This window comes from Neophocaena asiaeorientalis, unplaced genomic scaffold (genome assembly GCF_003031525.2).
Source record: "Neophocaena asiaeorientalis asiaeorientalis breed wild unplaced genomic scaffold, Neophocaena_asiaeorientalis_V1.1 scaffold866, whole genome shotgun sequence".
In the NCBI taxonomy this organism is placed as follows: Eukaryota; Metazoa; Chordata; class Mammalia; order Artiodactyla; family Phocoenidae; genus Neophocaena; species Neophocaena asiaeorientalis.
Window position 1 is genome coordinate 141,364 of NW_020172694.1, and position 23,056 is coordinate 164,419.

At 35.1% G+C, this 23,056-nt stretch overlaps 1 protein-coding gene across 1 annotated transcript in view; it reads left to right on the forward strand.

Moving 5' to 3' along the window:
- ROBO1 (roundabout guidance receptor 1) overlaps positions 1–23,056 on the forward strand; it is a 391,570-nt gene that overhangs the window by 61,329 nt on the left and 307,185 nt on the right. Inside the window, exon 2 of the mRNA XM_024740150.1 lies at positions 10,641–10,967. Coding sequence (XP_024595918.1) covers positions 10,641–10,967 — 327 coding nt within the window. The remainder of the gene's footprint in view (positions 1–10,640; positions 10,968–23,056) is intronic.

A 23,056-nucleotide genomic window follows, 5' to 3' on the forward strand; every position in this document is an offset into this window, starting at 1 on the left:
TTCTAAACTATTTATAAATATGTGTGAGGGCACCCACCCATCATTTTTTTCCCATTATCTGATTATTCATTCAACAAATTCTGTTGAATACCTGCTGAGTGCTAGATGCTATTGTAGGCACTGGAGATGTAGAAGTATTTCAGTTATTTTTTATTTAGTAACTAAGCAGAAGTATTTCAATATTATAAATGCTTTCTAATCAAAACTGATTTTATGGCGCTTTCCCCTCAAAATTAATTAAACCACCATCAAAATGATGATTAAAAGTATTATATTTCCTTTTTAAAGTTACATTAGCATACAAAATGATAAATTCATATAGACATCATATTATTGCAATTAAAAAATAAAAAACCCTCAGGAAAAAGTGACAACAGACCTCCATTCCACAAGAAAAAAAAATTCCAAACATACCTGCAAAAGAAGGAGAGAGAGAGAGAGAAAGAGAGAGAGAGAGCGTTACAAATCTCAAGTCAGAGTGCAAAAAAGAAAAAAATCCTCAGAAGAATTTTTTGGAATTTTATCATTTTGCATCAAAATTTACATATGGTAATAATTTATGTACATGGATTTTTCTCTGTTAGATCAACTACACAGAACTTTGTTGTGGATTGATGAAGTATTTACTTATCTCTTTAGAAAATAAAGATTACAGAGTCGATTTTAAGTTAACATATAGAATAGCTTTTAAATCCCCATATCTCATATATCAAAGGATTAGAATCTGCGTCTCAGCATTTTTTTACTAGGGTGCCTTTTAGAATCTGTAAGAACTAAATTTGAGATATAATGAGAGAGAAACGGGGAAGTTATGGAGAGGTGAAGATGAAAGTTTGCTAATTGTAAAAGAGTTTGTTTAGAAATTCTTGTTCATGTCAGAAGTATTGACTGTGTTTTAAAATGAGTGAAGTTGACTGCATTCCTATAGAGATTTCTCAGTAATCTTTTAAAAGTTGTTTTAAGTGTTTTGTTTTCCAAAAGAGTAATTGTCTTTAGACCATTAATTTTAGAATTGCAATTCCATACTCTATCTTGCAGACATTAATAACTTAACCTAGATTCAGGAGTTCTCTAAATATGGCTCAAGCATGACTAATTCAAGAAATAAAGTTGAAAGTTTTATTTTAATACTTTAATTGATTAAAGGTTATTGACTAAGTAAATTATATCTATACAGATTCTATGAAAATCTAATGTAACTCTTTAGGGAAAGAATTGATAAATATTACTTTACATAATCATTTTTTAAAAACTTCTGTACAGTTAAGGAATTATATTTTATCCATATTTGTTTTTATGTACTTTTAATTTATGATTTAAAAACATATTTTTAAACACAAAAATAAGATTATTTTCAGAATAAAGGTTTTCCCCTAGAAATTTGAATTCAGGACAGAGGAAGATTAGTAAGCCAGGTTTATTTTATACAGTTATAAGAGTGTTTTTATGTTGCTATTTCAATAAGGAAAGTCTTCTCATGTTTTGTGTACTGAAGTAGTTAGCTAAAATTTATAACCATTTGCTGTTTCTATATTATATCCAAAGAAATGAAGTATAAATTAACATTGATTGGAATGCCACATAATTTGTTCTAATATGTGGAAAATCCAATATTAGAATGAACTATATTTCTATAACAATAAAAAATATTCACAGGACCACCCATATACTGTTTTCATAGTTCAAAATATTGTCCAAAACGCTTTGTCTATAAAAAACAGTCCTAAAAGCTGAAACAAGCGATTCTATGTTCAGACCTAAATATCTTGGTTCATCAGTATGAGCATTAATAAATAAAGAATTATTTGTGAATTTTGATAGTCTTAGTATATCTACAGAGAGTTGACTTGAAATGTTATGCTACACAATTACCAACTTTATCTATATTCTCGCTACCCATAGGATTTTTTATCTTTGTAATGAAAAGGAAAAGAACAATAATATGACTGTTCACTCAGTTTATTGAACATCTTTATGATCATTACCTTGAACTCTTTATTGGGTAGATTGCTTATCTCCACTTTCCTTAGGTCTTCCGGGATTCTGTCTTGTTCCTTCATTTGGCACATATTCCTCTGCCTCCTTATTTTGCCTAATTCTCTGTGTTTATATTTATGTAGTTAGGTAGGTTGGTTACGTTTCCCAGTCTCGGAGAAGTGTCCTTACATAGGAGACATCCTATGGGGCCCAGCAGCATGCTCCCCTCTGTTCACCAGAGCTGTATGCTCTTGGGGTGTCCCCTGTGTGGGCTACCTGGGCCCCTCTGTTGTGGCAGGGCTAACTACTGTGGGTGCGCTGGTAGGCGGGGTGGGCTTGTGGTCTGGTTGACTGCTAAGCCCTGCTTTGTGTGGTGACTGGTGCTGGGCTGCCCCGCCCCCGGTGGCCGGGTAAGCCTTTAGCGCTAATAGGCCAGAGGGAGGACTCCAAAATGGTGCTTGCCTACACCAGTGTCTTCATGGTATAACGAGCTCCCCAAGATGGCTACTGCCAGCATTTATGTCCTCAGGGGAGTCCCAGTTGCCTTCTGCCTCTCTGGGAGGCTTTTCTAAGATCAGCAAGTGGATCTGACCCAGGTTCCTTTCAGATTATTGCCTCTGGGCTGGGACTCAGAGGGTGTGAATTTTTTGCATGCCCTTTCACAGAGAAGTCTGTTTTCTATAGCCCTCTGACTCTCCCGTATCTAAACCCCTTTGGCCTTCAAAACCAAGTGTTCTGCGAGCTCTTCTTCCAGGCAGGGCCCCTGGGTTAGAGAGCCCAATGGTGGCCTAAACGTCTCGCTTTTTGGAGAAAACCTCAGCAGTTGTGATTCTCCTCCTGTTGGTGGGTCATCTCCCTGGGGGTGTGGGTCTTGACTGTACTATGTCTCTGCACATCTTATCTGTCTCATTTTGGTTCCTTCTTTATAACTTTAGTTATAGAAGATCTTTTCCGCTAGTTTTCAGGTCACTCTCATAGATAGTTGCCCTGTAAAGGGTTGCAATTTTGGTGTGTTCATGGAAGGAGATGATCTCAGGGTCTTTCTACTTCACCATCTTGGCCCTCTCAACCCGAATCTGTATTATTTTAAAAGCATTACTGTGTCTTTTAAAGTTTTGAAAGTAATATATTTAATCAATATATCTAAATGGAATATTTTTCACACGGAACAGAGATGCTTCATTATAGATGATCTTAGCGTCAACATCTGCTAATTCTTAGTAAAACAATCAGTTGGCTGTGCTAAGTGCTCTAGTTTTATTTTACTTTTTTATCCTCTTGAAAACTGTTTTGCTGGAATTGTGCCAGATCTTGCCAAGAACTGTGTAAATGAGAAATTATTTTGGTTTGACTTCTCAACTAAAACTAGAGACTGGCTTAGTCTGCAACTGTTCTTACAGATTTAGGAAAAATGTAATTGATTTCTTTATAAATTAACAAGAGTCCTAATGTAATCCCAGAAGAAGAGAATCATAGAATCAAACAATGGTCTTTATTCCAATTTCCAAAATACTACTTAATGGTTCTAACCCATGAGTTAATGCAATATTATTTTGTGCTTCAGGGATTATGCTATCCTCTAAAGTATAGGTATTATTTTTATAGTCATTTACAGAGGAAGAAACTTTCAGAGAGGTGAAGCAATTTATCCAAGTTCACACAGCTAACAAGTAGCAGAGCCTAGATTTAAACCCATTCAAACTGAATCCATTCTTTAGATTTAATAAAATTTCCCCACAAATAATGTGTTAGTTAATGCTTTCTTGCCAATGCAGTTCCTTCTTCTGGAATCTAGTTTCTCCTCCTCCTACCTCTCCTTGTATGGCTCTTATTTTTCAATATTATCCTTATTAATATTTCTGTCTCTTTTGTTGAACTTCTGGCTGTTAAGGTTAGGAATTTTATTTCATTTTTCTTTGCGTTGCCAATGTTTAGCACAAGTCTTAATGCAATGTAGGCATGGTATATAGGTAAACTAATGGGTAAGAGAGTGAGAGAATTTGGACTTTAAGATATGCAAACATTTTGTTTGGCATTTTATTGAAAATAAAATTCTCTTATTTGCATGTTAATTGGAAATTTTACTAAAGGGCAGATAGGAAGCATGAACTCAACTGAACAACTCAACCCTCCAGTCCCTTTAGTTATAGTTTATAGTGAAATCCTGGCTGATTTGAGTCAGCTGAGGCATTTCTTGCAGTTAATGCCATAGTAGCTTCTGCAATATTTGTATTCCATGATCATATTATTAAAAATAGGGGGAAGGGCAAGCAATATTGTTTCAAAAATTTAACTTATGAGACTGTCAGTCTTTCTCACATCTCTGGGGACACCACCATATTATATTAGATTCTGTAGAAATATTACAAAAATCCCAGGGATTCATTCCTAGAATTTCATTTTGGTCTGTTTTAGTAATCATTTAAGATCATAACAGACAGTACCAGTGGCACTCAGTTAATTATTGGGATTATTCTAAATTTTGACTAGAAAATAATCCCTCTCCCCAATTTGTTAGGTGGGATTATAATCAAGGGGAATTAGGAAGGAACAAAGTACCTAAGGAAAATGGCATGATCCATTAATCATATAATTATTTTAATGCATCTTGTATTCCTTTACTCTATATAAATTTCAGGTGAAATTACCAAGTTTTTCTGTAGAGTGTGCTCTGTTTTTATAGTTACAGTAAGCATGAGTATTTGGGAAATGTGTATAACTCAGTAGAGGATATTTAAGTCTACTCTCTGCACAATGAGTAATTAATGGGTGCTGTCTTCTTATTTTTAACAAATATCTCCTTGTAGGATGAAATTCTGACAGGAAAATTACAGGATTGGAGCCCATGATAGGATTTATGTTAATAATTGGAGGCCTTTTGCTCCTTAAGATGTAAATGGAGCTTAAATAAAAAAGGTTAAGAGGCAAGGCTCTTTTAAGAATGTAAGTATTCTTTTACAAATATAGGTATGTTGTCAAGGCAAATGTATATTCTCCACACCCCCCTTTGGGCAAATGTCACCAAATTGTCTCTTAATATTCATTGTGCATATGTCAACTACTCACTGAACTTGTTTCTCTTGTGCTTTTAGGCATTCTTGTGCTGCAGATGTTTTAATATGATACATGATACGAATGGATATTTTAATCATTTAGGTTTTCCATTTTACCTACCACGGGATAGGAAAAAGAAATTTGGATCAAAACAAAACCTTGTTAATAAAATAAATACTGCTTTGCTCAATCTGCTAAGAAGAAACAGACTTGAAAACCTAAACAAACAAAACCCTGAGACACGTATTACTGCTATACTAGAAAAGAAGATTACATTTGAAAAAAGAATAAAATTATATATTTGTATGTTGGCATACCTCAGCAGAATATTAACAAATCAGTCTCTTAAACGGTTACTTGCTTATGTTTCTGTAAATGCAACGTCTTAAAGGGGGGAACAGTTTACATCCAACTAGGAGTTTGGTTTCCTCATAATAAATCTCATGTGACTTTGATATATTTCCTTGAAATACTTAGCACTTACGTGTGTATCTTTTTCCAGCTGTGGTTGTGTAAATATTTAGATATTTCAGTCACTTGTGTTTATATTTTATCTTCCACTCGGGCAGTTGTTGAAGGAATCCTGCCCTGCCCTTTTCCCTGATGCTGGCCTTTCCTGAAGTCAACTGCGTTTATATTCACAAGGTCCTACCGGGATTCTTGCCTTGCCTTGTCAGGATTCAGCTGACGTTATCATCCTAGTTCCTTGTTAAAGCCTCACTCCATCAGCCCCTTTCCTTTTACCCTCTCTTCTTTGTAACTTTTTAGTTTCTTATGCAGAATATAGTTGAAACCTTGAATTTGGTTTTGCCAAGTGTGATATAAACCTTTTATCTTATATAAAAAATACCCAAATTAGCATAACTAAAATGGTGGTTATTGGGTAATTTATAGGAACTCAGAATTTATGATTGAAGAAAGGAGGCGTTTTATGAATAGCGAGTCAAGAATATTATATAAAGAGAGGTGTTGTGACAGAGTGGAGATGGACACAACCTCTAAGATTTATATATGTTCTTCCTTAATTATTCTTGGTGTAACTCCCTCAAGGTCCTCCTTTGAGAAAGTGAATCACAGTTATTGATAGAAGTTGGGTGACGTTTTTCCCTCAAAGCATGCTGGTGGAAATAAAAATGGGGATCAGTGATATTTAATTTTAATTGTGCAAACTGTGTAGAAACTGAGGTTCTCAAATATTAAATAAAACCTGATAAAATAGGAGAGCTACTCAGAAATGCAAGCTCATATTTAGATAAGCTCACAAGGAATGCTTTATGTTCTCATTTGTTCATCATGAAAGTCTTTACTGAGTTAAGTGACTATGAAACCATATGATTTACAGTTAGATATTCTCTGATTGCATGGGAAAAGAACATTAGATGTTATCAGGTTTGACTGCTTCTTACTGTTTTCATTATCTACATTTTAAATGAAAGTAATCAAAATTAACAACTTCCAGTGTTGGAAACAAGAATGGATTTTAACTAATTAATCCTAGCAATATTTATGGAATAGTGGGAAAGAGCAAGGATTTTGAATTTGACTAGGATTGGATCCCAGCACTGCCACCTTCCAGCCAAGCACCAGTGCTTAGTTCCCCCATATGGATACCAGATAACAGCACCCACCTCATGAAGATGCTGTTGTGACAAAGGAGATGGTGGATAATTAATATTTGTTTTCTTTTCCATTCCTTTTCTTCCTGTTTAGACATGATAATAAAGAATAATTTATTATAGTTTTTAATAGAAATGAGTGCAATTTATAATTGTTATTATTGAGGTTAGCCGATGACTTGTGATAAATATCACTCGGGAATTGGAAAGTTCGTTTCTTGAAGGTTGTACGTTATGAGAAATGTGGCATTTCTATGTTTTTTGTTGTGATTTCCAAAAGTTTTGGCTCTACAGCCAAGTAACTCTTTTTTTTTTTTTTTTTGCTAACCCTGTTCATTCTCTTCAGATTATTATATGCTAACAGAGTGTATTTTCTTTTAAAGTGTGTTCCTCAGAAGCAAAGTTCAGTGGTATGTCCCATAAAAAGAAAAATATAGAGTTCAGTGGCCAAATAAGTTTAAGAAATTGCTGCATATTATACTTTTCTTCTAGAGCACATAATGTACATTAGCAAGATTGAAAGACCTGAGAACCCAGATCTTTTTTTGAGTAAACAATCTGAGAAAAGAATATTTCACAGAGCATTTTGAAAATTTAGCCTTTAATAGAATAGAAAGCATTTTTATTGCTGAAAGTCTTTTACTGAACGCTGCTGTACAAACATCATGGTGAAAACTTGGGCCTGAGCTCTCCACTCCCAAAAGTCATATTGGCTGTGGTCCAGCTGTACGTGGCTGTAGGTTAGGGATGGAGAGAGTCTTGAGCTCCACTGCACTTTTGTGGAGCCTGGGTGATCTCCAGGTTCTTTAATTAGCCGTTACTTCCTCTATACACGCTCCCTAGGCAGTTTTATTCTTTCCCAGTGTTTCAGTCTCCAACTTGATTTTCATATATGGATCCAACTGAGATTTTTTTCCTGAGGTCAAACTTGGATATTTAATAGGCAACTTGCCGTCCTTATTTGGATATTCTGGAAGTATCCCAAACTCTCCACATCTCATGCTGAATAAATCATCTCTGTCCTTCTTCCTCTCACCACATCCCACTCTTTTATTCTTGACCTTCATTGGGACTGCCCTTCACCCATTGCTCAGATCAGAAACTCAGAATCTCTCTATCCTCTGCTTCTCTTCCATCTTGTGCATTTTTCATTTCCACCTTCTCCCACATTGCCAGTGAGTAGGTCCTGTTGATACTGTAACTAAATATCTCGAGATTCTTCCTTTTATCTTCCTTTCTGTCTGTCAAGATCCAAGTTCAAGCTTTGAGAATTTATTGTTTAAAGAGTGTAAAAGTGTCCTAACTAATCCCTTCCTAGCTTAGCTGCTGCAGTCTAGTTTCATACTATCAAGAGTGAGCTCTTTAAAACCAAACTTAAGCATGCAGTCCCCTGCTTAAAATATTTGAATGTTCTTGTTGCCTTCTTTTAGGTTCCAGAATTTTGGCTTGATGTACAAAGCCCATCTGACACCTGCCTTATACTGAGGCTGTACTAACCTACCTACAGGTCCCACAGTGTACCATATGCTTTTGTCGCTGTGCCTCTGAGTGAAATCCTTTCCTTTCTTTTCTTCCGGACTCATTTTTCAAGACCTACCTCAAGTTTCATGTGTCGGCATGCCTTTCTTGGGCAGTGTTAAGTGCCCACTCTTTGTATTCTTATAGCAACCTGTACATCCCCATTTCCTATCTGAAATAGACTTACAGAATATAAATAAAATTGGCTTAAATTAAATATATATTACCTCAGCAGTTGATCTTCATTAGCATCCATCTTTCATAATTACAGCCAAAATAAAGGCCAGTAATATATTACAGTGCTTTATTTTCTGAACTATACAGCACTTGTGGTTGAGTAATCTTAAATTCAATTTAAATTTCATTTGCCTTCAGTATAGCCTTTGCTAAAGACCACGAGTTTCCAAGTAATTTTTTCCCCATGTAGCTGGCTTATTTCCTCCTCTTTTAGAGCCTGGTTTCATTTAACGGACTTATAGTATGCTGTATACCATGCACTGAACTAAAGCTATTTCTCAATATTTCAGATGATAAGTTTTTTGTTTCATGGTAGACATAAGCAAATAATAGATCTTTTAGTTTCATCATTCATTTATCATTTCATTAAGAAATAGTAACTGCAGCAGTTACAAATTAGAGATGTGAATAAACCCCATGCAGAGCTTACAGTCTAGTAGAGGCTAAACAGTACGCCTGTATGGTTACAATTTAAAAATAAAATCTTTTAAAGTCTCTCTGTACAGTGCATGATTATTAAGCTTCAGATCATTCCACTCAAATAGGGTTTTGCCGTTAGCACTTGTTTATTTTTTTTATTTACTCAACACTTATTTGTTGAGTATCTGTAGTGTGTTCAGCACTCTGCCAGGGATAAGGGAAGCAACCATGAGCAAAATCAGACCCACAGATCTTCCAGAGTGGTGGGAAAGACAGACAGTGTTCAAAGCATCAAACAAATAAATTTAAAATATAATTCTGATTATTTTACCGTAGGTAGTTTCATACCCTTGCTAAAAGGAAGCATTTAAGTTTTGTGGTAAAGATCAGGGAAGGTCGAGATTTGAAAGAAGAATGGGTATAAACCAGGGTAAGATCCTTTTGATCCCCGACGCTGTGGCAGGCATAGGCCTGTGGTAGGAAGAAGCTTAATATATTTGTGGAACTAACAGAAGACTGGGGTGAAGAAAGCAGAGAAAGGAGTGGAACAGGAAGCATCCTGAGATCTAGATAGGGGAATGAACACACTGACTCTTGTAGGTTTTGTTAAAGATTTTAAGAGCGATGAGTTTACTTTAAGAGCCACTGAAGTAGGGGAGGACCCAGATTGTATTTGTATTTCAGAGCCATTATTTGGCTGCATTGAAGTGAAGCTATTTAATTGCTTTCCTAAATCCTGGTGGGAATCTATAGTACTTTGATCTGGGATGGTAGCTGTCTGTAGAGAGTGAGATGAGTAGATTGATTTAAGAAACTTGGGGGAGGGTTAGAGGACAGAAAGAGGGGTGTCAAGCGAGACTGGTTTCTACTTTTCATTGTTTATTGAGATCGGAACACTAGATGAGAGCAAGGTTTAAGGTTTGGTTGTTGAAGTTGAGAAATTTCTAAGATTTTTACATATGAAATCTATCCATGGCAACAGTAAGGTAGGAAACTTAATCCCTCTTTTAGAGATTATAATCTCATTGAAAAAAATAAGATACAGACAGAAAATATTTAAATGACACATACACTCAGGCCTTCACTTATTAAGTAATATATAAGGTCGAGAATGTAGGCTCTCACCTAGTATCCTTTTTCATTGAATGTTATATTTAATTATTTAAACTCCATTATTTAACATTTCATCTTTGAAGTCTACTAAAATAGTAACAGAATTATTGGAGACAAATGAACGTAATTTATTAATAAAAACTCTGGGAAAGTAAATATATATATATATATATATATACACACACACATATATATACACACATATATTTATTATTTAGAAAAATATAAAGAACAGTTCCATCATATATATTTTAACATAAATGTTTATTATTATATAGCATACGTTTTGCTAAAGTGTTGATTGATGTTTCATTAAAAATGAGATTCCAGGAAGCCATGCCATTATTTGTAATAGTCGACAATTCTCTAATACATTCCTCTGCAAAAACAGGCACGTACATGGTACAAACAGACAGGGTGATGGGTTCTGAAAGGATTTGTGGACAAGGGATTTGGAGAGCAGACAGGATTTATACAGACAAAGTTTTAGCAAGAGCACTTTCTAAGTGGTGGGTCAAAAGGATTCAGGAATTAGAAGGTATAGTCAAGGTGGACACCAGAAGGATTAGTTAGTAAGGAGGTGAGGAAGAGTAGGTCATTATTATGCAGTGTTTAGGTAGTAGTGCTAACGCCTGTGCTTTTGAAATAAGACTTTTAATTGTTTTCAAGTGATGAAATGAAGATATTTTGTCAATTCTTATGCAGGCTCCCGTCTTCGTCAGGAAGATTTTCCACCTCGCATTGTTGAACACCCTTCCGACCTAATTGTCTCAAAAGGAGAACCTGCAACTTTGAACTGCAAAGCTGAAGGCCGCCCCACACCCACCATTGAATGGTACAAAGGTGGGGAGAGAGTGGAGACAGACAAAGATGACCCTCGCTCACACCGAATGTTGCTGCCAAGTGGATCTTTATTTTTCTTACGTATAGTGCATGGACGAAAAAGTAGGCCTGATGAAGGGGTCTATGTCTGTGTAGCAAGGAATTACCTCGGAGAGGCTGTGAGTCACAATGCATCGCTGGAGGTAGCCAGTAAGTAAAATGGGCTTTCTGTGTTTGGAGGGATGGCCACATGGGATCATTTCACTTGATCACAGTAATAAAAGTTTAAACCTGTATCACAGGCTTTACCTGAGCAAAATCTCTAGATTTGTATATGAATATCATCTACTATTTGTTTGAATTTTCTATATTTCTCATCTTAGCTGGTTATTCAAGCTAAATTGGGATTTACACATAGTTGTTGAACTGTTTTACTTTTTAAAAAAAAGTTTTTAGTTAAAAAAAAATTTTATTTTTTATTGGACTAGAGTTGATTTACAGTGTTGTGTTACTTTCAGGTGTACAGCAAAGCAATTCAATTATGCATATACATGTATCTATTCTTTTTCAAATTCTTTTCCCATTTAGGTTATTACAGAGTATTGAGCAGAGTTCCCTGTGCTTTGTTTTACTTTTTGGAGCTGTTTTCTGTTGAACATGCTCACTGAAATGGATGTATTCGCCTCCTTTGTTCCTTTTAAATATATAGAAAATGAGGATGTTTACGGAAATATAATAGTGTAGGGTATTTTTCATTTGTCTTCATTAGGAGAAATACTTTCACCTGGTAGTGTAGGGTGTAGTTTTAAACTGTTTCTAATTCTCAGAAATACACTTTCGGTAAAGCTATATCCAAAGAAATGTATGTATATGCCTCATACTGTATTATCTTGGCTACACTGTAGTGTACCCTTGGAGGAAAACACATGGATGGAATCCTCAGGGAGTTGATGGTTCAGTTTATTTACACAAATACCAAAGGCTGCTCATTTGGAATTACCTCAATAAGGATTTAGTTGACTAATGATTAAGTTGTTATATATAGAGTCTAGATGTGTATTGTATTTGAATTAGAATTAGGCTTATTTTCAATAAACATTCAAGAGGTGGCCAGAAAATTTCATTCCTTTGAAAGAATCCTGCTGTGTATATGTATATGTGACAGAAATTGAGAATTGTATAGGGATTGGAGACACAAATGAAATTTAGATCTAATTCACTTTAAATTTTAATATCACTTTAAATTTAGCTGTCTATAATTATATATGAAACTGTATACATAACTATGTCTATATTTAATGTTTTCCAAGGTGATTGATATTTTACTACAATGTATGTTCAAAATTTTAATTATATAATCAGTTTTCATAATCTCTAACATTGTCTCCTGCATTCAACTAGAACATGAATATAAAGAACCACAGATAATTATGACATTATAGACATAGAAAGGAATTTAAAGATAGATTATTCCAACTCAATCATATTATTAATGTGAAATCATCTCCAGAGAATTTAGATGATTTGATCACACTCACAGAACCACGTAATACTTACCTTGAGACAGAAGGCCAAAGATATCTGATACGAGCATAAAATTTAATTAGATAGAATAAAAAATTAAAGTAACCATTTAAACCTCTGTCAGAATTAGGCATTCACATTTTTAAAACATTTACTTGAAACCCAACTTTATATTTCTCTATTCACAGTTAACTGATAATTAACTTATTGTACTTTCTCTTATTGCCTTGATTCTCAGTGAAGGTCCTAGAGCTAAATCAGTGAGATATATAAAAGCTATAATCACAGCAGAAAGATATTTTTCTTTTTCTTTTTGTTTTTTAAACTTTAAATGTAGCACAAGCAAAATAATTTTAAAGTTTCAACTTATTTATAAGACATATATATATATATGTTTTGACAAAGTCATCTTTCAAAGTTGCGATACTAACACCTTTCTAATGCTTGGCACCGTTATACTTAAGAATTATTATTTTCTGTGAAGATAAATGTGAGTTAACATTTGAGAACAAATTTAGAGAATCAAGAAAGATGATGTAGATAACCTAGGCCAACTCCTGTGTGTGGTATGTAAGAAACTGAGGATGAGGAGGGAAAAACAGTGATTGTTTATTCTCTGGAATTAGAATTCTTTATAAGAAATGTGTACCAACAGAAATATCAAAGATCATCTCATGCTTCTTATTTTCTACTCTCCTTGTATTCTTATCATTGTCAGAATTTTTTAAAAAGTTTATAGACTTGAGTAGAGAGTCTAAATGCTTACCCTCTAGATCTTCCTTTTCAAAACACCTCTAGTTTTACCTCAGATGATCAAGATATCCTTAATGCATTGGGATTTAGAGACCTGTCTGTTTTAATCTGGCTTTTGTGCAGTTATTTTAAAAGACACCATTAGTTTCCAGTTAAGTTCTGTTTCTAACTTAGACATTCCATTACCTTGAGAGTCCATTATGGGAAAAGCTCTTGCAATCTCAGTCAACAAATATACGATCATGAAATTGAAACCAGACATAAGAGCATTATATAACTTTTACCAGTAAAATATTCAAATACATAGTCCCTTAATGCATAGTTCACAAATTTTAGTGGGATATTCCTGACACATTCCAAAATGTTGTCAAGCTCCAGAGAAAAAAGGATATCATAATTTACTGAATAAAATTTAATAAAACTACTCTAGAAAATACTTTAAGATCATATTCAGTAACAATTCATATATTTGGGAAGGGAGAAGTATATAGATATTATATATTTATCAAATATAGTTTGCTGTTAATAAGAGTAGTTTGATAATAAGTATCACCTTATTTTTTTTATTATTATTATTATTTTTTTTTTGCGATACGCGGACCTCTCACTGTTGTGGCCTCTCCCGTCGCGGAGCACAGGCTCCTGACGCGCAGGCTCAGCGGCCATGGCTCACGGGCCCAGCCGCTCCACGGCATGTGGGATCCTCCCGGACCGGGGCACGAACCCATGTCCCCTGAATCGGCAGGCGGACTCTCAACCACTGCGCCACCAGGGAAGCCCAGGATCACCTTATTAGTGATTATAATTATTTGAAACCATGTGAAAAGTTCAAGTAGTGTTTGCTTCCAATAATTTTTATACTAGTTAAATTGTAAAAATTAAAAGCATGTTTTTATTTAAAGAAATTGTGTTATTTGGTCACATAAGTTATTTGGGAAAAATTAAGTACTCTGCAGTTAAAATGGGTTTTTGTGTCTAAAAATTTCATGGTTCAGTGCACTACAAATAGATATATAGTAATTTAGTTCACATGTATTTCAGTTATTTATTTTAGCCAATGGTTACTGCTCATTCACCATTTTAAAATATGTTTGCATCCTAAAATCAAAACTAGCCTTTTGTATGTTACATAAATACAGGAGGGGAAAGAGGGCAGGGAAACATGGGTCATATTTGCTGTAGGTTAAATCTATAAAGTACTATTATAGCTTGGTTTTATTATTTCCTGGAGAATATTACTATTTTTTTGCATATTTTCTTAGTTTAGGTACCAGAAGTTCAGTAAGAGCTATTCTTATTCTTCCCAAAGGCTCAGCCACAGGAAGACAAAGATTTCATCTAATTTCTTAGTGACGCTATAGCCCAAAGTAATAGCATTAACAAAAGTGTCTTGAGGCAACGCTGGTTTCACAGCACAGTTGTTGGTAATGCTTTTAAAAACATTTATCTGTGTTTTATTTGCCTTTAAACCAAGTTTTACAGCTGTAACAACTGGATTTCTTGGTTCCTAACAGTTGTCAATCTCTCAAACAGTGGAGAAAAAAATGATATGGAACGTCATTTAAAACTTTTATTTTTGTATAGAAATGATAATATTCTTGTCTTTTGTGTTTTTAATATTTATTTAAATTTAAATAATATACCAAAAGGATTGCATTTATTGGTTATCTTTAGGATTATTTATTTTTGTTTTCATTTAAATCGCAATTATAACCAGGTTGGACCCAGTGAAAAGCACTGACGGATCTTTAGGTGCTGCTCTTTGCCATGTAGTAAAAGTTGTATTCTTGTTCTTGAAAACTCAGTTTTGATGCAATTAAGTTTATCTCACACAATTATAAAGTCTAAGAATCGGAATGCTAAGAAATATATGGTAGTCCTTACACCTAAAGTTTCCACCTTGAATTTTTGGAAGCTTATCTCTGTAAAGGAAACCAATTTTTAATCACAGATGCATTTTTTTAATTTGTTTTTTTTAATTATTGTTTTTCTATGCAAGCCAAGAATGATATATCTTGATGAGGACTTTAACTTGTAAATTTAGAATATATTGCTGTTTCTAAGACTTATGAAAATTCACTGTTTAACTCAGTTTCAAACCCAACTTTCTAAAATGGTGTTGCAAGTAGTATTTTTTTGTTTTGTATTAGCTCTATTTGAGAGTCTGCTAAATGTTTAGAAAAAATATTTTACGGGTCTGTTCTTCTATATTCAACATTACCAGTTAGTAAATTTAGAACTTTATTTTATGCCTGGCACAAATTGATAGCACAGTTCTTCAACACAACTTATATTTAATAAGTAACTCGAGCTTGGGTAATTGCATTGAATTTTAAGGAAAATTAATTTGAACCTTGAGCCTCATGCTTTCGATTACAGAACATGTCTCTCTACGTCATCTGCTAAGTAGTACATAGTCAGCATATGGCTATTTGTTTCCTATGTAAGCTGTTTTCTCCTGAGGAAGAGAAATTCCCTTCAGACTAGGCAGACATCTGCTGACTGTCTTAGCAGCAAAACACAGAACTATCTTTCCAGAAAAAAATAATTTTGTACAATTAATCAGAGATTAATCTTCCCAGATTTTATTAACCGGAGTGCTTTTTAATAGTAATTACTTTGAGGGAAAATGTTTATATTTTAAAGTAATATTTTCCCACTACTTTCAATACACTATGATCTTTCATTGTTATTAAACAATTCTCCTTATAAAGTGATTTAGAATTTGAATTATCTGATTTTCCTCCTTTGGATAAAATGAGAAAGTGTACTGACATGTATGCTAAAGAGCCAGGTGTTGGCATAGTAGAATGTATTTCTAAAATCTGGAGCATTGAAGGTGAAAGGATGACTCCTGGCAGTAAAATGGTACCGATGAGCAGGTGAAAATAGAATATGCCATTATATTATAAAATATCGATCGATTGATTGATTGATTGTACACACAATCAAGTTGACCTTTATATGTGTGCGCGCACATATATTGTTCCTTGAAAGACTTTTTATCTTTGAAATTGAGCTAGCTCTGTATTGCATCTTTGAAAATATTTGTTTCCTCTAATCTGCTTTATCTTTTAAAAAAACTTTGCCATTTTCCATGATTTGATGAGATTCTAAAACATTTATATATATATTATTTTTGTTTTCAGTATTCAAATGAAGAATGTTAAAGATTCATTTAGTTTAATGATTTTAAAATATCTTTCTTCTTTGTTGCACACTTATATCCTAAAATGCAATGACTTTTTGTTGCAAAATTGATTCATGAGTATATGAAATAATGCATATAAAGTGTGTAGCACAGTGACTGGCACATAATTATAAATCATAAATCTAATTGTCGGTGCTGTTGGTTTCACTGCTTTCTTCTCTTTCCCTGTATTGTGGCCAGACACTAGGATTATTTATACAAAGGGGATCTGGATGCTTTTTATTTCAGAAATGGACTGACTTCATTTTGAATTTGAAGATATGTGTGTTAATATAATAAAATTTAAATTAAATGTTTCAGTAAGTAAATTTTCTTAAATTAATTTCTGGTTAAGTACAGAGCATGTTAAGTATATTAAATTCCATCTTGACTTGAAATTCCTGGTATGAGAAATTTACCCTTATCTTTAGATTCTCGTTGTTAATGTAAGGCATGCAAATAGTATTGACTTAAATCATTTTTGTCTTAGGGTCAAATGAAAAATTTCATTTTTGTAACTTTTACAGTTGGTATAACATTAAAATTTTCGTTTTGAATTCACATGTTTTTTCACTTAAGCAAAGAAGCAATATTGCTAAGTTCTGTGACATGATTATATTTACTAAAGACTTGAGTTTTTACCACCAGTTAGAATATAGTCTTTTGTTGTTGACAGTCTTTTTTTTTTTTTTTTTTGTGGTACGTGGGCCTCTCACTGTTGTGGCCTCTCCCGTTGCGGAGCACAGGCTCCGGACGCACAGGCTTAGCGGCCATGGCTCACAGGCCCAGCCGCTCCGCGGCATGTGGGATCTTCCCGGACCGGGGCACGAACCCGTGTCCCCTGCATTGGCGGGCGGACTCTCAACCACTGTGCCACCAGGGAAGCCCTGTTGCCAGTCTTAGTTCAGGCTGCTTTAACAAGAATACCACGTACTGGGTGGCTTACATAACAAACTTTTATTCCTCATAGTTCTAGAGGCTTGGAAGTCAGAGGCCAGGGTACCAGCATGGTCAGGTTCTGGTGAGAGTTCTCTTCCTGGTTTCCTCACATGGTGAAGAGAAAGCTCTGGTCTCTATCCCTGTATAAAGACTCTAATTCCATCACAGGGGCTGCACCCCAGTGAACTCATTCCACCCTAATGACCTCCAAATACCATCACATTGGGGATAAAGATTTCAACGTACAAATTTTTTTGGGGGGTGGCACAAACATTCCACCTATAGCTGTCTTTAAATAACAATTATTTGGAGATTTTTAAGTTGGATTTGTAGTTATTTTATCATCTTAAGTAACTGAGAAATAAAAATCAGAAAACCAGGGGGAAAAATCATGTAATCTCCGTGGTCCATCAGATCACTTGCTGCATCCAAATATTGGGTTTAAATTGTGTCATAAATTGAGGATAGAAACATTATGTCTTCAAGTAAATATAGTGTGAATTCTGTATTTGTTGAGAAAAGTGAGAGCAGTATCCTTTCTATACTACATTAAGAGAGGAGACAATTCTCATTTTCTTTGAAATAACATAAAAATTCTTTCTTCTTTTTTTTTTTGGTTTTATCTGTCCAAAGAGTATTTAGTATGAAGTATAAAAGCAGAAACCCATATTCCATAACCCATGTGAGAGATGACAGTGACGATAGGCATAAAGAGAAAGTTTAAGTTTCAATGGGTATTTTAGTAGAAAAGGACGAAGTCGGCTGACCTTTTGAACGTGGGTGTTAAAGGAGGTGACTGTGTCAGAGAATGTACTACTTATTCATAAATAACCAACAGGTGACATTCTATCTTAAAACTACTCTTAGTTAAACCAATTATGGGCTGTAGATATGTGTGCAGTTGATTTCTTAGGCAAACTTTTATTGTTTTTTCTTTGGCTCACACAACTGTCATTTATTAATCTTTAGCAAATTTGTAGAAAGATCTTAGAGTGGGGACATGTCATACATTTTCATTCCTTTGCTCCCAAACTCAGTTTAAGGAATATGATTAGTAAGCTTATGGAGATCATTTTAAAATAACTTATTGTATGTTATTTCTAAACACATGCATTATAGAACATACTTGCTCTTTTAAAATATATGTTCTTGTAATCTCATTTGCCCAGAGTTAACCACTGTTGAAAGTTGGGTGGATATCCTTCTAGATATCCTAACATCATTATATGTTCTCTAGGGAAAACTATTTACTATTCAATTAATATTCAGTCTTTTCTTGGTTGGTTAAAAAAAGAGAGAAGGCATTGGCTATGTTGGAACACATAGCTATGTCATAAAGACTAAATGGAAGAGTTTAGCTCTCTAGATTGGATGTTACAAAACAGGTTCCATCTGCTGGATATTACTACATACACCGTCCTGGACCAGATTCAATCCAGTAATCTTGGGGTTAAAGGTTATGTATTCCATTACCAGTCTCATGAGCCACTCCTTTTATTTTCTCAAAAAGTAGATGGTGTCCATACATGCTGAAAAGTACTAAGATGATTATTCCAACACTATTTGATGCTTAGATATAAAGTCCCTTGAGACTTCCAGGAAATCAATTCAGTATTTAGTTATTTATGGGAAATTCTTAGCAGTGTCTCCTCATATCAACAATATTGCCTTTAAAAACTAATAACCATGGTTATCTCTTAAATCTTATCATCATATCACCCTTCCTTTTAATCCTCCTAATTTACTTGATTTAAATGCTAGACATCTTTCCCACATACAGAGACTAACTTGAGAATCATTTGTATTTATTTAAAAATTTTTGCTTCAATGACAAGTTTAATAAAACATACCAAAACATTCTTAGTATAATTAATTTTAATTAATACAATATAAATTAACTTAAACCTTTCACTGATTATCAATTCAAGCTTTTTTGTCAGATTAGAATAAAGCCCCATTGAATGTTTTGAAGGCATAAAAGTTCTTTTCTTAGTTACACAATGTGGGCATTAAAAATGTTGTTTTTAAAAAGTCAGGCATTAAATAAAAATACGAAGAATAACGAAATATAGTTTATCCAAAAAATTGATATTTTTCCTTAAGTAGCTCTTTCCAGGCCTTTTGCTTAGTTTTGGCTATTCAGTGGTGAACAAAAAAGAAAGTGGTTTCTGCCTTCATAGAGATTATAAAATAGTGGGAAGAGGGCGTTGTGATGACAGAAAATAAGTAACTAACCATACAAATAACTTTATCCTTAAAATTGTGCCAAGTGCCAGGAAGGATTGGGGTTAAGCTGAGAGCAGAAATACCCATGGATATTACCAAGACACAAAGTAAAAGAAAAGGTGTTTCGGGCAAAAAGAATAGTACATGTAAAAGGCCATGAGAAATTATAGACTTGGGCATATTTGAGAAAATGAAAGATAGCTAGTATGGCATATGAGTAAGGGAAACAGCTAGAGAGATGGGTAGGGGCCAGGTCATGCAGGATCCTGTAACCGGGTTAGTGATGTTGGACTGTATGTTCAGTGCAATGAGAACCACAGCAAGTTTTCAGGCAATGATGGAGGTGACATGATCTGATTTATAGTCTAAAATGTCACTCGTGATACTTGCATACTGAACGTTGGGAGAATGAATTGCAGAATGATTGGGGGAGGCCAGTTAGGAAGCTATTGCAGTATTACAGGCAGGAGATGGTGCTAGTTTGAAATAGGTGTAGCAATGGAGATGAAGAGAAAAGTGAAGATTAGATTTGGAGATTGAAGACTTGGTTTAACTTTGGAGGGTGAGTCAGTAGAAGCTGAGATTTTGCAAGAGATGCAATCATTGCTGATGGTGAAGTCAAGGTCAAGTCTACGACCGTGAAAGTGGAATTGAGAATTTGGATTAGGTGATGTTAGCTTTGAATGGCTGACAGTAGTTCAGTATGCTGCAGCCCATCACAGCCCCAAGAAATGGCACTTTCCTCTGTTTCCGCAGCCTGGAATGTGCTTCTCTTCCTGTTCCACCGGTCACTCTCTTTGTCTTTGTTTGTTTGTTTTTGCGGTACGCGGGCCTCTCACTGCCGTGGCCTCTCCCGTTGCGGAGCCCAGGCTCCGGACGTGCAGGCTCAGCGGACATGGCTCACGCGCCTAGCCGCTCCGTGGCATGTGGGATCTTCCCTGACCGGGGCACGAACCTGTGTCCTCTGCATCGGCAGGTGGACTCTCAACCACTGTGCCACCAGGGAAGCCCCCGGTCACTCTCTTAAAATTGTCTCAAGAGTCACCTCCTCTGGAGCCATCTGTGACTCAAGTGCCTAGCACCATTCCTGGCGCATTGTAAGTGATGTGACCTAACATGTAAATTGGAAGTGTTTTATTCCATGTCTGAGGAGCATCATAAGGTATGAGAATGCCACTTGAAGGAGCTATCTCATTTCCACACAACCTGTTTGTAAAGGCAAGCAGGTCACGTGATCTCAAACACATTTGAAGGCACGGCTCTTAGAATGCAGTCTCGGTACTATTTCCCTGGGAGTTTTTCTTTCTTTCAAGATTTTGGAATATTTAATTGGCCCTTTTGCGCGATAACATTACTCAGGAAATTTAGTTGACTTCCACTAGTACAGAAAGTCAAATGAGTTCTTTTTAGGCTCTGATAAGTGTAGGACAGGCTCTCTCAGTGTACTGACCCCTTCTGAGTAGCATCAACCTGTGTTTATGAGTGTAATGACTGATAGAAAACAAAGGGGTTTAAACTTCCTGACTGATAAGGAAACAATTAGTATTGATGGTACCTGAACGGATTTTCTGAAGTTCCCTTGAGAAACTTTACATGTGCAAAACAGGACCTAACCATCTTTACTTTCTCTTTTTCTTTCTGGATAGGGGGGAAAAATACACAAAATAAGTATTCTGTAAAGTAGAATTATTTGCATTCCTGTACTTTGCCGGTAATCTGTATATTATATGTAAAGCTGTTATCATAGTCCAATAGATTTATATTTAATGAAGCAAATTTGATGAGAAATCAAAGGAAAATTATAACATAGTAATATTTTACATTTCTCATTACAATCTTAGGCTTTCGTCTGTGGTTGATGAAATATATTTTTAGAAAAGCTTAATTAAAATAAGATGTAAAAAAAATAAAATAAAATAAGATGTAAAGACCAGTGGAAATCTAGGTGCTGCAGCAACTAGGCATGATATGGATAAGAAAGAGAAGAAGATAAGAAAGAGAAGAAACGTGTGGGGAGGCAAACTCAGATGTGGGAAGGATTGGGTCTACTACAGGCAGCAGCTGGAGGCTTCTACTCAAAATATGCTCCATGGACCAGCAGCATTGGCATCCTCTGGTAGCAAGTGAGAGATGCTGAATGTTGGGCCCCCCTCCTGACCACCTGAATCAGACCCTGTATTTAAACAATATTTTAAGGTGGTTCATATGATTCACACGCAAATTCAAGTTTGAGAAGCCTAGTATACATTGTGGTGAACTGGAGTTCATAGACCCCTGCTCATGTCCCAGAGCCCCAAACACCTTTTGGGAATGCAAGGCCAATGTGGTTGATTTTTAAAAAGAGAAGCAGGTGAAGTATGATTTTAGGGGAACTATCCTGGGTTTCTAAACCAGTAAGAGTGGAGGCACAGAGTGGGGAGGGATATGTAAGAGACTGGTAGAGACAGCATTCAGGGGCAGAAATGGAGGGAGAGAAACACACAGAAAGAAAAGCAAAAGAGGGATACAGCGGGAAACATATCCAGAGTAACAGAGAAAGAGATTCAAGGAGAAGGGGGCGGAGAAAGAGAAAGAGACAGGGAAGGGAAGAGAGAGAGCATGCGCACTGGGGGGTGGCGGTGCAGCAGGTACTGGTATGGTAGGGGTAAGCTTGGGAGAGCACAAAAATACATTTGCCTGGATGAATAAGGAAAAAGATTGCTTCCTACATATGAATATGTACAGCGTGGAGTATTAATCAGAGAAGGGGATACTCAAACCTCTATTAATATCCATACCATCATTCATCAGGAAAAGTAATATGTGAAATGGATCTTAGATATTCTTAAGTAAATTCATGGAAGGCTATATTTGCTTCACATAATCCAAAAGAGAAATGCTAGGTTTTTTAGTTTACTTTACATTTCTTAGAATGAAAACTGTGAAATAGAACAAAACTAGGTTTTATTAATAAGAATGGAAGTGTGCTGGAAGGATCATTTGGAAATCATTTAATCTGTCCTTCTGACTTTTAGTTTAAATTACCTGAAGATCATTTGTTGTATTAAAAGAGGTTCGGAACAAAAGATTATTCAGCTTCCATCATCAATATCCCTTATATATGCATCAGCATATGTTAACACAAAGTTATTACTTTAATTTACTTAAATTCTGTGCCACAGCATGACTTTCTTTCATTTTACATGGTAAGTGATAACAGAAAAGCCATTTCTAAATTATAGCAGCTCTTATGTTTGAAGATCGTTATTAAGTGCGACCTAAATTTTAATAAAGTACATCTGATGTTTAGTTTAGGTTTCTGAGTATAATGAAACAGTTTCTAATCGCAGTCTCTTAGTATCCAAAGTGGAAATTGTAGCTTTTGTAACATTTTAAGTTATGTCATATTTAACCAGAGGTTTAAATTGAAGTTTTAATAGCGCTTATGACATTTTACACTTGTCAAGAGAAATAAAAATTTATGACCAAGGTATTTAGTGTGCCTGAATGGGGACATTTTTAATCTTATCCAGTGAATGCTGAAGTAAAACTTAGAGTAAACCCAGAAAGTTTAGAAGAAAGTGGGAAAGGACATCCCTCACAAGGGATTTATATTCTGTCTAAATCTTTCCTTCTTCATCACCCTGTATCTCTTTACCAAATAATACTGTACTTTATCTAGACTGAG